At 41.5% G+C, this 16,681-nt stretch overlaps 1 protein-coding gene across 3 annotated transcripts; it reads left to right on the top strand.

Annotated features, from left to right (window-relative positions):
- The first annotated feature begins 52 nt into the window (after positions 1 to 52).
- On the top strand, positions 53 to 14,934 carry LOC307228682 (putative E3 ubiquitin-protein ligase HERC3). Of its 3 annotated transcripts, none has more exons than XM_079998438.1 (24): positions 53 to 303; positions 3,178 to 3,295; positions 3,380 to 3,453; positions 4,058 to 4,282; positions 6,582 to 6,673; positions 6,769 to 6,899; positions 7,036 to 7,163; positions 7,368 to 7,435; positions 7,576 to 7,700; positions 7,820 to 7,879; positions 8,000 to 8,105; positions 8,234 to 8,429; positions 9,105 to 9,265; positions 9,351 to 9,425; positions 9,572 to 9,685; positions 9,789 to 9,878; positions 11,392 to 11,511; positions 12,042 to 12,182; positions 12,700 to 12,866; positions 12,968 to 13,034; positions 13,127 to 13,185; positions 13,307 to 13,490; positions 13,593 to 13,689; positions 13,818 to 14,934. In XM_079998438.1, exons 1-24 carry the CDS (start codon positions 99 to 101, stop codon positions 14,030 to 14,032), a joined length of 3,018 nt encoding a protein of 1,005 aa, XP_079854564.1. In that variant the 5' UTR covers positions 53 to 98; the 3' UTR covers positions 14,033 to 14,934. The 3 variants fall into 3 exon arrangements, with proteins under 3 accessions (XP_079854564.1, XP_079854563.1, XP_079854565.1); XM_079998437.1 differs by having other exon boundaries at positions 13,590 to 13,689; XM_079998439.1 differs by lacking the exons at positions 13,593 to 13,689; positions 13,818 to 14,934 and having other exon boundaries at positions 13,127 to 13,177; positions 13,307 to 13,449.
- The last annotated feature ends 1,747 nt before the right edge of the window (positions 14,935 to 16,681 follow it).

Raw genomic sequence — 16,681 nt, 5'->3', positions numbered from 1 at the left:
AATGTACAGACGACTGGTCTATTGCGTTTATTGCGCAGCGCCTCTCACCCGCGGTAGGGACCTAATTTTTGCAGATGCACTGACAGCGACGCGTAGCCATGATGTTTTCATGGGGCGACATCGCTCCGTACAGCTTTAGTTTGGTGATACAGAGTAAAAACGGGCGTCCAGACACGAGTGAACCCCCGATCAGGAACATTTCCGCCAGCAAGGGGGGGGTAACTTTTACTAGAAACGATGGAAATGCATATTTTCTCCAGAGGCTAAAAGATAAAGACGGGAAAATAACAACTGGGAAACTAGGTAAGTCGTTATATTATTATTATTATTATTATTATTATTAGTAGTAGTAGTAGTAGTAGTAGTAGTAGTAGTAGTATCCAGCCGGGAACCCCGGAAACCTGTACTTAACATGTATCCCGTGTATTGCTGCCTGCAACTACATTTAGGGATCAATCCCGTAGGGCTGGAACCCTGTTGTCACTGTTCGGCATTGTTTTCCTTTTCCTTGACATATTTCGGGGCTAAAGTGTCTGGAACAGGACAACCGCTGCAGCTACGGACACGGTTGTGGGCTCGTTAGAACCAGGACGTCGCAGACATCTCCTGGTTCAAGTTTGATCCAAATGGAGCGACGTGCGGAGCAGGAATTCGAATGAAAAACCGATTCAATTGAAACTTTCCGTCGTTTGTGGAGTAAGACGCTTTGTGACATCAACCAATTTGCGCTATGTGCAGGTTGTGGCTACGAACGTCCATTCGCACCTTGTGAGCGACGTGGGGTAGACCACATCGCTCTGTTGTCGTTACAAACTGCATGCACGTGTGTGGCTGTGTATGGCCTTATCTGCTTGACGTCAGCGTTTATTCTTTTGCCCTTTTTGCAAATATAAACGCATTCCGTTCCATCCAACCCGGTGCCGTGTCCCTCCCTATTTTGCGGCATTCGCGCCAGTCCTAACATACGAACTGAAGGAGTCGAAAACAAGCCAAAAACATATTCTGTGCTTGTGTCCTCACACAATGAGTTCGCCTGAAGCTCCAGAGCAACGGGTCTGAATCGGGTCCGTTTTATTTTATTTTAGTCCCAAAGGTTTAAAAAGTTGTTGAAACGTCTCTGAGGGACGTGCAGCGTTTAATCCGTTTGGATGGAACCGTGTTGCTGGGTAATTCCCCACGAGAGACACTGAGACACCGTGAGGCAGGACTGTGTGGACTACAGGTAGTAGACAGCAACCTTGTAATTGTTAGGATAAAGTCATAACACCCAACAAGTGTACTAGCTTATACTAGTAATTGTGCATGTCACCAGGACTCTGGAAACTTGCGTCACCGCATCATTACGTGAGTCGATGCTGCGTTCAAGGGAAACTCCGAAAATTTAACTTGTTTTAGACATTTTCAAGATTCAAGATTCAAGAGGTTTATTCGTCACATACATATACATGCTTTCATACATATATGCAGTGACATGTAATGCAACGCACCCGGTGATAACACACAATATGTCCTAGGAAAAATTTCTTTCTCATAGACCAACTAACTGACTCCTAAAACGTAATACAGTAAGTCGAATAATGGTGATGTAAAGACAAAGTATGAACCGAGGCTACATTCCATGGGAACTGGAAAATTTGTAATTTGTGTCGATAATGCACCCTGTGTGTTGTTGCCTGCAGCTATATTTCTTAGGTGTCCAACCCACAGGTTTAAGTTTAATCCAAATTGATCCACATCGACCAAATTTGACCGAAATTACAGACACGGTCTAATGCATTTAACGCCAAAATATATCCCACCCAGCTTAAACTATTTGGAACACAACAATGACATAAGCTACGAACACGGCTGAGGTGTCGTTTAAACCGGTATGTCACAGGAATGTCGTGGTTAAGGTTTGATCCAAATCGATCCACATATGGAGCATAAATTAGTGAAAAACTGACCAAATTTGACCACAAGTATTCAGTTAGTCATGCTTGACCAACTGTTCGTAACGCCACTGTTACGAACAGTAACAGAACTGCAGGTTGTGGTTCAGAATATACATTCGGACCATGCCAGTGTGCGGTGTAGACTCCGTTGCTCTGTAGTGGTTAGAGATTACAAGCTATGCGTTTACATCTATATTTATGTGCTTTCTTACATGGTCACTGTCTATAGATCTGTTTGATTGATATTTTATCTCCGTGGTCTCAATTACTTTGCCGGATTAATGAAAAATACGAAAAAAAAGCAATCCACAAAAACTCGTGGCCACGTCAAGTCAAATCCACTCAAATGTGTATGTAAGTGATGCATTCAAGATCCAGTGGGCAGTCGGAAAAAATAGAAGCCGAGCAATGATAATTACTCACAGGAATACCACAATGTTTTTCGTATTTCACGGAAACTAAACTTATTGGAAATGTAATTCAAATTGAATTCACGAAAAGAGTGACCACTAAAATTACCTAAGTTCAACTACTATCTTAATCCTCCATAAATACGTACACCTGCGTGACTATGTCATAATTGAGGCATACGAGACACAACGTCACCTACCGTTACTGAGACTGCACATAAACTTACTAACAACAAGGTAAGTTATAACAAGGACAAGGTTTGGTTTTAAGTATAAAATAAACGGTTGTTTTAAAGAAACGTCACATATAAACAGTTTCCTACAGCTAAACGCCATACGCCTCTAGGTGGTCGTAAAAAAAACCCAAAATCTTGTAACTTGTGATGGATTGCACAAACAATTGTATTGATCCAAATTCTTAAAACACCGTTCTTCTGGAATATTTATAGTTATATATTTATAGTTATATATATATATATATAGTAATATTTATTTATAATATATATATAGAGCTGGTCGTCTAGTAATCTAAAGGTTGCTGGTTCGATCCCAGGCTCCTCCTACTAGCATGCTGTAGTGTCCTTGAGCAAGACGCTTAACCCCTAATGGCTGTGTCCGTCAGTGTTTGATAATTGTAATTCGCTTTGGATAAAAGTGTCTGCTAAATGTTATGTAAGTCCACAATGTTTGTAACTTTGGTAAATTGTGATGCATTTCACAGAAACCAAATAACTGTAACACACGAATAAACTGGACCCTGTGTATTGCTGGCTGCAGCTATATTTATTATTATAATTATCATCTCTAATAATAATAATAATCTCTCATAACAGTGCACGTCCAGCAGACGGACCATGTTGATGCCGTGAGTTGCAGTGATGCCGGTTTCATTATATTGAGCAGAGGTGGCGCTGTTTTCACCATTGACTTCCGTTTATCCACCCCATCAAGGTATTGTCCTTTCACAGTTACTTCTAAAGTAATAATAATAATAAGAAGAACGTTAACGTGTTTTATTGTGTTTCTGTGATGAAGACCTAAGAACATGCTGGACAGACGGGTGATACAGGTTGCATGTGGAAACCAACATTACATGGTTTTAACACAAGGTAAATGAAATAAAATGTTTGCAGAACAATTTATTTGACTGTCAAATCAGTTTTACTATAAATAGCTTTCATTAGTATTGAAGCAGATATTTCCACTGCATTCCAACTGCATAAATCATTATGATTATGATTATGATGATTATTATTGTTATTATTATTATTATTATTGTTGCTTGTTAAGAGGATTAGTGTGGCATGAAAAAAAAAAAAAAAGAAAATATTTTGGATAATATAATATATGTGAAAATATTTATTTGAGTTAGGTCTTTAAAAAGCCAGAATTCCGAGTTTAAAGTCTGAATTTTGTATTTTAATTCAGCTCTGTTCAGTTAGAGTTTATTGTCATATGTACACAGCACAATTAATTGTTTCAGAAGTGTGACAATTCTGAGAATAAAGTCAGAATTCTAACTTTAATCTTCGAATTTGAGGCCCTAGTTTAATATGTTGAAAATCCAAATTCTGACTTTAAACTCAGAGTTATGACTTTAATTAAGGAATTCTGACATTAATCCCTGGACTCAAATATGATGGCATATGGCCTAATCCTCTTCTGTACTTTTCCACTTTGTGTTTCTTGCTTAAAATCAATTTCCTAATCTAGATGGTTCAGTGTTGAGCTGGGGCAGTAACTCTGCCGGTCAGTTAGGTCTGGGGGAAAAAGCCCCATCCTTCATCTCATCTCCAGTTCCGCTGAAGGCCTTGTCAGGGATCCCCCTGGCTCTGATCACTGCTGGGGGAAGCCACAGCTTGGCCCTGTCCTCCTCTGGCTCTGTGTTTGGCTGGGGTCAAAACGCTGCCGGCCAACTGGGCCTCGGTGACAGGACAGGTAGGTAGATTTTACGGATACGGAGATTTTAAAATTGCCTCTGTGATTTGCAAAGTCTTGAAAGTCATTTCTGAAGCCAATAATTGTACTGGAACTATTATACATAAAGATATGTCCCATGGACATATTAATGGACTTGTTAATGTAGTGTGTGGTGTTCTGGCCCGCGGCCAGGGAATGAGTGAGGGCAGGCGGGCGGAGGCCAAACAGTGCCGTTTGGCGTGTATTTATTAATTGTTCAAACAAAAGGTGGCTCGTGGGCCAAACACAAAAATAAAATGCTCGCTGGCAAAATGGGCGAGAATACACAGGTTTAGTTCACAAGCGCGGTTCAATAATCTATTCATCCAGTCTACTGCGCTCAGTCCCAGCGGTGCTGGGTTCGGTCCGCCTCTCCACCATGCACCCGTCCCTACTGCGGGGAAAAACAGAGGCAAAATGACTTCCTGTTCTTGGATTGGACGAATCAGCGGAGCCCCTCCGTTGATTTGGTCGATCCCCAGCAGCTGAGCGGCCCTGGGATGGGAGCCTGCACCGCTTGTAAGCAGACTTGACCACGCCCCCTTGGCCCGCCACACACCCCCACTGTCGCGCACAGCAGTTAGGGGTACGCAGTACAGGCTCCCCACAGAGAGCTGCCTTTAATCTGACAAATGCCTGCTGGCACAGCCCTGACCATTGGACCGCATCTAGATCACCCTTTCGAGTCAGGTCAGTCAAGGGGCTGGACAGTGGCGAAAATTCGGGCATAAACCTCCTAAAGTACCTGGCAAGCCCCAAAAACTGCTTTAACTCCTTCTCAGTCTTGGGGCTTGGTGTGTTGGTGACCGCAGCATGTGCCGCTCTCACGTATCGCTGTGTGTAATCACATCATCCAAGTATGCAGTGGTAAATGCTGCATGCGGACGCAGGACGTGGTCCATGAGATATTGAAAGGTCACGGGGGCACCAAACAACCCAAACAGAAGCACGCGAAACTGGTAAAGGCCTTGCGGAGTGGATGAGGCTGATTTTTCCTTGGACTGCTGCGACATGGGAATTTGCCAGTAGCCCTTTGTTAAATCCAGTGTCGTAAAAAACGAGCCCTACCTAACCGGTCAAAAAGCTCATCGATGCGGGGCATCAGGTAGGCATCGAACTTTGACACTGCGTTCACCTTCCAGTAATCTACACAGAACTGCACAGACCCATCGTGTTTACCCACCAGCACGATGGGGTTGGACCATTCGCTTGTAGATTCCGCTTTTACCCCCATGTCCAGCATGGCCTCTTATTCTGCCTGCACTATTTTACATTTGTGTTTGTGCAGGCGATGCGGCCGGAAGTGCACCTTCACTCCTCTCCACATGGCGGAGTATGAGGGCGTACAGCCGGGCAGGGGAGAGAACATGTTGGCAAAATGCTGCTGCAGCGTCGCGATGTCCGCGCTCTGGCCAGGAGAGAGATGGTCACTAAGAAGGGCCACTCATATTGGCCGTTTTGGAACCTCTGGCCCCCATTCCACTCAATTACCGCTCTGGCCGGTGCTATGTGCACACCTTCCCTCCATTCTTTTAGAAGGTTCAGGGGGTAAATTTGAGCGGACCCCCTGATCTGCATTTTCCTATCGGATATGTGTGAATATCCCCATGCACACAATGAATATCCACTCCAAGCCTCCATTAAAGCCCCGGGTCAAACGAGGTGTTGCTGAATCAACATCTGCGAACAGCCGAAGTCCAGCAAAGCTTGATGTTTACCCCCTTGTAACCTTACCGGCGCACACTAGGCCTCTTCTCGACCAGTGAGGGAACCGGCGACCCAAACCACTTGGGCTGACCTCCATGATGGGGCAGTCCTGGATATTGTGGTCGGGCCGTCCGCATCTGCATAACTGCCCAGCGGTCGGCCCAGCTTCCGGTGTTCCCAAAGCCGCACCACCCTGGAGAATCGGGGGGCTGGAGCGGGGTAGGAGGTGGAACCCTGCCGGTGGTCGTCCCTCCGCTGAAGGGGAGTGGGGTGGGAGGTGGGCTAATCCTGGGTCTACGGGAGGGAGGAGGATGGTGATGGCTGCGACGTCCGCGGTGCTGGTACCAGACGGTCCCGCATCAACTCCGACGCCAGATCAGGGTGCAGGCCCCTTGTGGTCTATCCATCCATCCATCCATCGCACTACCCATCCATCCATCCATCGCACCACCCATCCAGCCATCCATCGCACCACCCATCCCCTAACCCTAAACTATATATCTATTAAGACCTTTTTCATTTGCTCTTAATGATTTACGTTCCAACACCAGTTTGCTGTTTGTGTTTTCAGACAGAAAAGTTCCAGTTACTGTCAACTGTCTAAGCCTTAAGAAGACTGTTGCAATTTCATGCGGCAAAGGACACACGGCTGTTTTGACAAAGGTTGCTCATTCAAACATGCCTTTGTTTCGTGAATGCAATTTGGTTAACCATATTATAAACAAACGTTAACTGCGAGGGATGCATTGTTGTCTTAGGGTGGTGGAGTATTTACCTTTGGCAGCGGTCGTTATGGCCAGCTTGGACACAACTCCCGGCGTGATGAACTACGACCTCGTCTGGTGGCAGAGCTGTGGGGAGCGAAGGTTACCTTGCTTGCATGTGGGAGGTAGATTCTTTTTTTTTTTGTCTTTCTTTATTTATCGAGTTAAGCTTACTACCTAAATGTGTTTTCACATCAGACCAGGGCCACCAGTAGTTGTGTTTTGATTTATTTTATTTTTTAACTTTTTTTTTAACTATAGCAACCACACCCTGGTATTCGTTGGTTCATCGAACAAGATCTACTCGTTTGGCCATGGAGAGGCAGGGCAGCTCGGGAAGGGGGTTACGATCGACCAACTCGTGCCTCTTCCAGTTCAGCTACCACAGAGTATTGTGATTTTCCAGGATATTATATTCCATAACTTTCGTTCATGTTCATTTGAGGAAGAATCCCCCGAGCACAGTATTCATCTGGGTCACAATTTATGGTTTAAGTTTGTTTTTGCAAATTACTGATAGGCAGAGGCTATCTTCATTGAAATCCAAACCACTTGAAAAGTTAATTGTTATTTGTGTCTTTTATATGGCAAAGATGACAAGCAAATTTGGCAGATATTTGCTGGAGGAAACCAGTCTTTTGCACTGTGCTCACTTGGTCAGGTATGCCTTTTGCTTTTGATTTATAATTGCACATTTCTGGAAACAATTGATTAATCCCGTTGGGTCTTTCTTTGTATTCCTGGTTCTGATTATTTAAAACCGGGCCCCCTTTTATTTATTTTCTTTCTTTACCCCGACAGGATTCTGAAAAAGATGCACTCAACCCAAGTTCCACCGTCAAAGTGATTGACACTTTGGATGAGGACACTATTGACTCGTGGCTCTCCAAATGTCACAATTCAAAGTCATGGAAGAAAATTCAGAAGTAAGATAATGAAAAATGATACAGGCACACGTAAGGTCATGTATATCTGTGAAAGGCATTGCAAGGTAACGTTAACATATAACCGCATACGATTACACTAATGCTATATTTATTTGCAGAGATATCAAGAAAATATTTTCATCTCCGTCATGTTTGAACGGCAGCTTTCTTGACAAAAGGTAAACACCGCGCAACGCCTCTCATCGATGACGATGTCTTGGCGTTTTGTAGCGTAGTCAGTTTTGTACATATGACAAATGTTTATTTGGATGTTTCTTTCACCGCTTTATCAAATTCAGCTCTGACAAGCATTACCAGACCTCATGGGGCTATTCTGGCTTGGACTTATCCCTCGCTCGAATTGCTTTTGAAAAGCTGGCGACACAATCTAAAGTCCTTACTGAGGTACTGAGGAAAATACCAGTGACACACGCACACAAACACACACACACACACACTCACACACTCAATCTCCTGAGATGGTAACATGATATCTATGGTGAAGGAATAATTGCTGACATTCGTGGTTCTAGGTTGTAGCTGTCGTCCGACATTCGCTCCTGCCGTCACTGAGTGTGCACCGCCTCCCCCTGGGCGTAGAGGGCCTGAGGGTTTACCTCCTCCTCCCGGAGCTCGTCAGAGTCCTGGCCACAGAGCACAGTGTGGGGCTGGTCTTGGCCGTGGCCGACGCCTTCCTCTCCCTGCACACTGTCCACTTCCTAATGCTGGGTAATCAATACTACCATTGTTATAATGTTTATTGCACATTGCCAGCTTTTCTTGTTTATTTTTTTGGTTATTTTATGTAATTGTGTTTTTTTGTAAAATTTTAGATTGATATTTATTACTTATCATTAGGTTCATGTGTAATGACATATATTTATTGTTAATTTTCCATATTTGTCTTGTACATTTTTAGGTTTATTTTGTATTTTCACATTGTTTTATCTTCTTGTTAATTATAATGTGAAGTGTAAATTGCCAATTTTTCCCATATATTTGTAGGTTATTCATTTGCTTGTTGCTATCTATCTATCTATCTATCTATCTATCTATCTATCTATCTATCTATCTATCTGTCTGTCTGTCTGTCTGTCTGTCTGTCTGTCTGTCTGTCTGTCTGTCTGTCTGTCTGTCTGTCTGTCTGTCTGTCTGTCTGTCTGTCTGTCTATCTATCTATCTATCTATCTATCTATCTATCTGTCTGTCTATCTGTCTGTCTGTCTGTCTGTCTGTCTGTCTGTCTGTCTGTCTGTCTGTCTGTCTGTCTGTCTGTCTGTCTGTCTGTCTGTCTGTCTGTCTGTCTGTCTGTCTGTCTGACATTGGTTTTGCATCTGGTTAGTTAAATATGAATTTATTTCTGCTATACCAGTGATATTTATAGTCTCTGTGTTGTTTATTTAGTTGCCCTATGGTCCAGAATGCTGCTGTTCTTCAAATCTGCGGTCAAATCATTCTGCACCATGTCGACAAAACGCCTTGAAATGATTAGAATGGAGGGGCTCTTCGAATTATACGCTGAATCACTCATTAAGATGTTGCGGGTTCTGCAAAGGCTTTACTTGGTCAGTGATACATATAAAATATTTCATATTTTGGGTCAAGATTTTTGGAATGATGTGATACTTAATGTGAATGTCGTGCTTTTAGTTCAGCAGCAAATTGAAGAGACACCTGCCAGACAAAGTTTTCCATGTCCACGAGGTCAGATGCTTTTTTCTGAGTGTAAGTGTTTAATATGCATTTACAAATTACATTTACATTTACATTTTACGTATGCTCAGTTAAAAATGGAGGTTCTAGGTTCTGAACTGAAGAAGTGGATTATTAAGGATTACGTTTTGAAGTCACGTTCTTTTGTTATCACTAAGATTGAAAACCTGGAAAGAGAAAAAGCTAGGAGGTCATATTCATGGTGGTGGAGCGGTTTCCTTTATGATCCAAATGAAATAATGATGATGACAGCAGCCCAAGAATTATACAAGGTACATATTTTTACTGAAAGTCACATGAACCAATATTGCTTGAACTTTCAGTTATTAATCACTCACTCACTTATTAATGTATTTTTTTCAAACCTCTGAGAAGAGAATACTTTTGTCTTTGCTGGAATATCCTTGCATCTTCAGCCATGAAGATAAACTGGAGCTGTGGATGTTACAACTCAAAAAAACCAAGGTTTGTTCTTGGTTAAATAAATATCTATCTATCTATCTATCTATCTATCTATCTATCTATCTATCTATCTATCTATCTATCTATCTATCTATCTATCTATCTATCTATCTATCTATCTATCTATCTATCTATCTATCTATCTATCTATCTATCTATCTATATATCTGTATATCTGTATATACCTGTGTGTGTGTGTATATATATATATCTAATACTGTATGGATACTTTGTGGATTTAGAGAAAGCCTATGATAGGGTGCCGAGAGAGGTAGTGCGGTATTGCATGAAGTCGGGGGTGGCAGAGAGGTATGTAAGAGTGGTACAGGATATGCATTAGGGCAGTCACACAGTAGTAAGGTGTGCCGTAGGAGTGAGGAAGGCATTCAAAGTGGAGGTGGGATTGCATCAAAGATCATCTCTGAGCCTTTTCTTGTTTGCAATGGTGATGGACAGTTCAACAGATGAAATCAGGCAGGAGTCTCTGTGGACTATGATGTTGAGGAGAGCCTGGAGAAGTGGAGGCATGGATAAGAGAGAAGAGGAATGAAAGTCAGCAGGAGTAAGACAGAATACATGTGCCTGAAGGGGAGGGAGGGCGGCGAAAAGCTGAAAATGCAGGTGGAGGAGTTCAAGTACTTGGGGTCGACCATCCAAAGCAGCGGAGAGTGCAGGCGAGAGGTGAAGAAGAGAGTACAGGCATTACATTTAGCAGACGCTTTTATCCAAAGCGACTTACAATTCAAACACTGACGGACGCAGCCATCAGGGGTTAGGTCAGCAATTAGGGGTTAAGTGTCTTGCTCCAGGACACTACAGCATGCTAGCAGGAGGAGGAGCCTGGGATTGAACCAGCAACCTTTAGATTACTAGACTACCAGCTCTACCTCCTGAGCTACTATCCCCATAAAGTGGGTGGAGTGGGTGGACAAGAGTGTCCGGAGTGATCTGTGACAGAAGGGTTCCAGCAAGAGTGAAGGGGAAGGTCTACAGGATGGTAGTGAGACCAGCTATGTTGTACGGTTTAGAGGCGGTGGCACTGACAAAAAGGCAGGTGGCTGAACTGGAGGCGGCAGAGTTGAGGACGTTGAGATTTTCATTGGGAGTGACAAGGATGGACAGGATTAAGAATGAGTACATTAGGGGGACAGCTCAGGTTGGACAGTTTGGTGGAAAAGGGAGAGAAGCGAGATTGAGATGGTTTGGACACGTGTGTAGGAGAGATGAGAGTTACATTGGGAGAAGGATGCTGAGGATGGAGCTGCCAGGCAAGAGGAAAAGAGGAAGGCCAAAGAGAAGGTTCATGGATGTGGTGACAGAGGACACGCAGGCGGTTGGTGTCAGGGAGGAAGATGCGCAGAACGGAAGGTATTGGAGGCAGATGGTCCGCTGTGGCGACCCCTAACGGGAGCAGCCCAAAGAGAGAGAAGACGAATATATTTATATTTTTTTTTTTATAAATTAACGAGTCAAGTGAATTTGATGGCTTTTGTACTTCCACTATGTTGAATATCAGGCTATATATCAGACTGCATATCAGAGAGCCTGGGGACTCCTTGCCAACCGAGAGATGTTGCTGCAGAATACTTTTCAATACCTGCGAGAGACATCCCATAACTTTGGACTGCCTTTACAGGTTTGTGCAGAAATCTGTATCTATGACTATATATATATATATATATATATATATAACTACTATAACTATATACTGTAACTGTGTAATAAATGCAATATCTGTAATAGTTCTGCAATAACATTGTAATACGTTTAACCTATCTGTTATTAGCCACATCCTTACTGATATGTGCATATATATATTTTTTTATTCATCATGTATGGGAATATCCAACTATACTTATGCTATTTATATCCATCCAGTCAATACTTGCATCTTTACTGCCACTTAACCCCTGCCACAGTCTGATGTGTTTATTGTATTATATTGTGTATGTATTGAATTTCTTGTTTTTTTTACACTGTTGCACATTATTTTTCTGTCTACTCTGTTTGCACTACAGTTCACCGACAGTATTCCTTGTATGTGGAAATGTACCTGACCCAATAAACAGACTCCATTTCTGATCTTCTGGTTTTGATTCTGATGTAAGGTTATTCGTTTCGCTTAATCCAATTTATAGTTAATACTTCCCCTTTCTATGTTTACAGGTCAAGTTTGAGGAGGAGGATGGAAGAGATTTTGGTGGTGTGTCCATGGAATTTTTCCGTCTCCTCGCGAAACAACTTCTAATCGCAGAGCCACAAATACTCACCGTGAACGAGCATGGATCGGCGTGGTTCTCCCAGGATGTAAATATTAGAACAATTACCATATTATGTCATATTGTGTAATTAATATCAGTTTCTTAATCAGTTTAGCCAGTGAATCAGTTATGACAATGTCTGCTGATGTATAATATCCTGGATGTAAGTCGTAATAATTTATGTTATATTCACTGTGGAGGTAATATTTTTGATGTGTGAAAAAAACAAACGTATGAGTTATGCTGCATCCTTGCTGGTTATAGTGACCTCTTATTTCTATGGGTGACTACTGATACTGATATGACAATGATTATTCATTAACAAGTATCAAGATTGAAATTTCCAAGCTTAAGCAATGCCGTATATTAAGGAAGAACCATTTAAATTTGTTTTAATTCTTCATCTTCATTAATTGATTTGTTAAAATAGGACTTTTGTTTGTTTTTGTTTGTATTTTTGTAATATTCAGAGACAATCAAATGCATTCTATTACACCCCAAAAATTATTTTCACCATAAGGAATGGTTCTGAAAGGAACTGCCTGACATGTCTTTTTTTTTAGGTTGACAATTTGACTGATGAGTTCTACTTGCTGGGCATTCTCTGCGGCATGGCGCTCTACAACCAGTGCCCATTGAGCGTCACCTTCCCTACCGCACTCTTCAGGAAGCTTCTGGCTCTGCAGCCATCACTGGACGACCTCATGGAGATGTCACCAACTGAAGCAAAGTAGTTATTATACTCTGCTGTCACAACACACAATCTTATTTTTACATTCAATCTAAATCAGTTTGTCTCCTGTTTTCTTTTTTTTTTTGGACCCCCAACAGAGGTTTACAGCATCTGCTGGAATATGAGGAGGAGACCGTGGAAGAATTAGAATTGGATTTTGGATGGGTAAGAGCCAGTGCTCTAGAGATATAACAATATATTCAATTGTTTAAATAACACCAATTCTCATGTGTCCTCAACATCTCTTGCTTTTTAAGACTGGAGTGCTGGAACTCCTACCAAATGGACAGACCATTCCGGTAACGAAGGTCAATAGGTTTGTAGGCCTCCTGTATGTCACTATGATGATGGATTTGAGGACTAAGTGTTAGTCAGCGGCAAAACTATGATGCTTCTTTTGATAAAATCTCTCATTAAAACATTCATGTCCTACACAGGCAGAAATATGTTGATCTTTATGTGGACATGGTGTTCAACAAATCTGTGCAACGACAGTTTTCTGAATTTGAGAGGGGCTTTTCGAGAGGCTGCCCTTCAGACAAATGGAAGATCTTCCTCCCTCATGAGCTCACTACACTCGTTATCGGAGTGGAAATCTCAAATTGGGATGAATTCAGACAGGTCTGCCCCCCACCCTTACCCACTCCAATTATATTCTCCACATTTTTAGGATAATTAAAAAAAAAAAAATAAAACATTAACAAACATTTTTTTCTCCAGAAGGCAGATTACGAGGGGTTCCTTCCCACAGATGAAGTAATCCAAAACTTTTGGACTGTCTTCGAAGACTTCTCAGAGGTGCAAAAGAGGGATTTCCTTAGTAAGTAAAAACAACATTTAATTAATATTGCTTCATGTTATGTCTTACCATATAATACATAATTTACAATATACAGCATAATATACATATATTTTTTTATTATTGCACTTTCTGTTCTGTTCTTGTAGCTTTCCTGGCTGCAACGGACAGGCTGCCAAGAGGACGCGTGTCAAGTCTGAAGCTGACGATCAAGTTGTTTCGTTCATCCAACCCTGACCAGCTCTATCCACAGGCTGAGACATGCTTTTTTTGCCTGCATCTCCCAAAGTATAGCAGCATCCAAATACTGAGGCAGAAACTTGTGCATGCAATGGAATATTGTGATGTCATTGGACAAGAATAATAATTTGAAAGATACTTTGTCTTGGAACTCTCTTGGACTTTATTGAACTGAGTTCAAAAGAGTTCAAGTTACACCATTTTTTTTAGAGTAAATCCTACAAGGAACATTTTATTAATTGTATTTGAACACTGTATTTATGTTACATTGTACTATTATTTCATTGTTTATTTCAACAATTATTTCTTAATTTTTAATTTTATCAGTCTAATTGTACATTGTGAGTATGTGTGTGCAACTATGTTTGCATGTATGTGAACAAGTTTCCAATGCAAATGTTTCCTGATTTACCTGTATAAGAAAAGTAAATAATAACAATAGAGGTACCAAGTCCTTTTTACTGAATAATCTGTTCAATTTCTGGCTGATGTAAGATTGCTTTGTTGGATTTGCTTTTCCAGCTAAACTGTAGACATTCTCAAGAGCATTCCCCTGACCTTCGTAATCATTGCATGTGTAAATACGTTGTAACGGAAATCCAATAATTGAGCACGTCTTTCTAATGGCCCGAATATATTGATGGGATCAGATGCCTTATAAATATTACAGACCTTACACCAACCGTTAATGTTAACAGCCTTCTTCGATGAACCTTATACACAGGAACCTTATACACAGTAGCAGGCCCATTTTTTCTTCCCTGTAATCTATCTGTGTTGAGACTGTGATTGCTCCCCCGTGAAGGCCATGAGATGCACCTGTTCTCCTGCGAGGGTTTGTGTGTATAACTACAATATAAACAAGACATACAATTTACACACACCAGGTACTTTTCCTTGAGGAGGAGCCCTATATATACAGTATAACCAATATTCCTAGCAGACTTTTTAGACTTCCTGCAGGCTACCTTGTTGTATGCTGTGAAACTTGAGATATGTCATTAAATAACTATTATTCTATTCCGAGACCCGAGTTTATTTGTAGAGTTCAGACTTGAGTTAAGCACCTCACATGAAGTAGGTCTGAAATTCCACGACAACATCCGATTATGTTCTGTAATATCAGTGTTTTGCTCTTGTTGTGGCTGCTGCTTTTGGGTGTATATTGTTGTTGATGCCATTTATAAAACTAGGTTATTTTCTAAGGAGAATCCCAACTCGCTATTAATTTTCCTTTTTATGGTGTCCTTGAGTTTCTTGAAAGATGCTTATAAATCAGAATTAGGGGTCTAGCCCGCCAGGCTAGAACACAGCACAGTACGGCAACTGCCAAACCCACGGACATGAATGACGTGTTGTTGAATTTGGGGCAGTTCAGACGTCTTGTGGTCCAAGTTTGATCCAAATCTATCTATATTTGGAGCAGGAATTAGTGAAAAACCGTTGCCAGTCTACCGGAAGTAGCCAAACGTTGGCAGAGCTGGGTGGTGGAGCCGGTTGGGGTGGTGGCGCAGGGCGCTTTGTGACACCATCATCCAATTTGTTATATATGTGCATGTTGTGGCTCTAGGGCCACTTTCTCATGGGGTCAGGTGAACGGTGCAATCTAGACTCCATTGTTGTGTATTGGTTGCTTCACGCAGGATCAAGATGAGAGGGAGACAATGCTGCGTTCCAAATTGTAACTCAGCTTTATAATAAGTGATGCTGCGTTTCACAGGAATGCGACTAACCTGGACCCTGTGCATTGCTGTCTGCAGCTATATTTAGGGGTCCTGCCTCAAAGGAGCATGTCATCGTCCAAGTGTGATCCAGATCAGTCCATTATTGTGGAATAATTTAGTATTTTTATAATCGCCGTAATATGCGTGCATGGGCAAATGACACTTGACCAGGTCGCATGATAGCATTGCAGTCTATTGATTGGTCAACAATCGGGACCCCACCAAGATCAGCAGCACATGCAGATATAACTGACATCAGAATTTTCTGACTCTTTCTGACTCTCTTTTCTCACTTTCCTCTTGAAAAAAAAGACCAAAATACCTTCTGAAAGCTCTGAACAAAACTCCGAAAACTCCGGACAAAACTCTTAAGTAAAGGATTGCAAATAACTCAGAACGACTGGAAAAATGACAACAGAAGTTGCTGCAAAATCTCTGATGACATTAAATACAGATGAAGGGGTTATATTTTTTTATATTTAAAGGATTATATATACCCGTTGATTCTCCATACATCTCGCTAATAAGAGGCACATTTAATCAGGTGATGCACGGTTTGGAGACTCCAGGAACAAGCAGTATGGAGCTGTCAGTTTGACAGCGGTGCTTAAGACCCAGATACAAAATGTTTTGACATGGAGAGTAAGTGAGATGATGTTGTTTTGAGTTCAACAAAATAAAAACCCAAATAAAATCACTCTCAAAATGTATAGACATTCCAGAGATATCAATGTATACAACCTTCAATAAAAGATAAAACTTGTACCACGAGATTTCTGAGACCCAAACAATGACAATGGGGTTCTAATAACGCTAATAACAAAAAGATAAGATAAGATAAACCTTTAATAGTCCCACAGCAGGGAAATTTACATCCTTCCAGCAGCAAAAAGGGGACAGCAGAAAATAGAGAGCATAAAAATATGAAGGTTCACGCTATAGACAATCTAAAATGTATCGAAACGTAAAAAAATAAAAAATAAATCGATAAATAGAAACCAGAGTACCAAGTGCATTGCACATATCTTGACACATTGGACATCAGGGAA

The sequence above is a fragment of the Zeus faber genome (assembly GCF_960531495.2).
Source record: "Zeus faber genome assembly, chromosome: 4".
Lineage (NCBI taxonomy): Eukaryota > Metazoa > Chordata > Actinopteri > Zeiformes > Zeidae > Zeus > Zeus faber.
This window is presented reverse-complemented; position numbering and strand designations above follow the sequence as displayed.

Bases quoted from the DNA above. Each gene is read 5' to 3' on its own strand.
- LOC307228682 (XM_079998437.1), top strand. From the start codon at position 99: ATGATGTTTTCATGGGGCGACATCGCTCCGTACAGCTTTAGTTTGGTG. The intron at 9,686-9,788 runs GTACATATTTTT...ACCTCTGAGAAG, and splicing joins CAGCCCAAGAATTATACAAG to AGAATACTTTTGTCTTTGCT. The intron at 13,491-13,589 runs GTCTGCCCCCCA...TTTTTTCTCCAG, and splicing joins ATTGGGATGAATTCAGACAG to AAGGCAGATTACGAGGGGTT.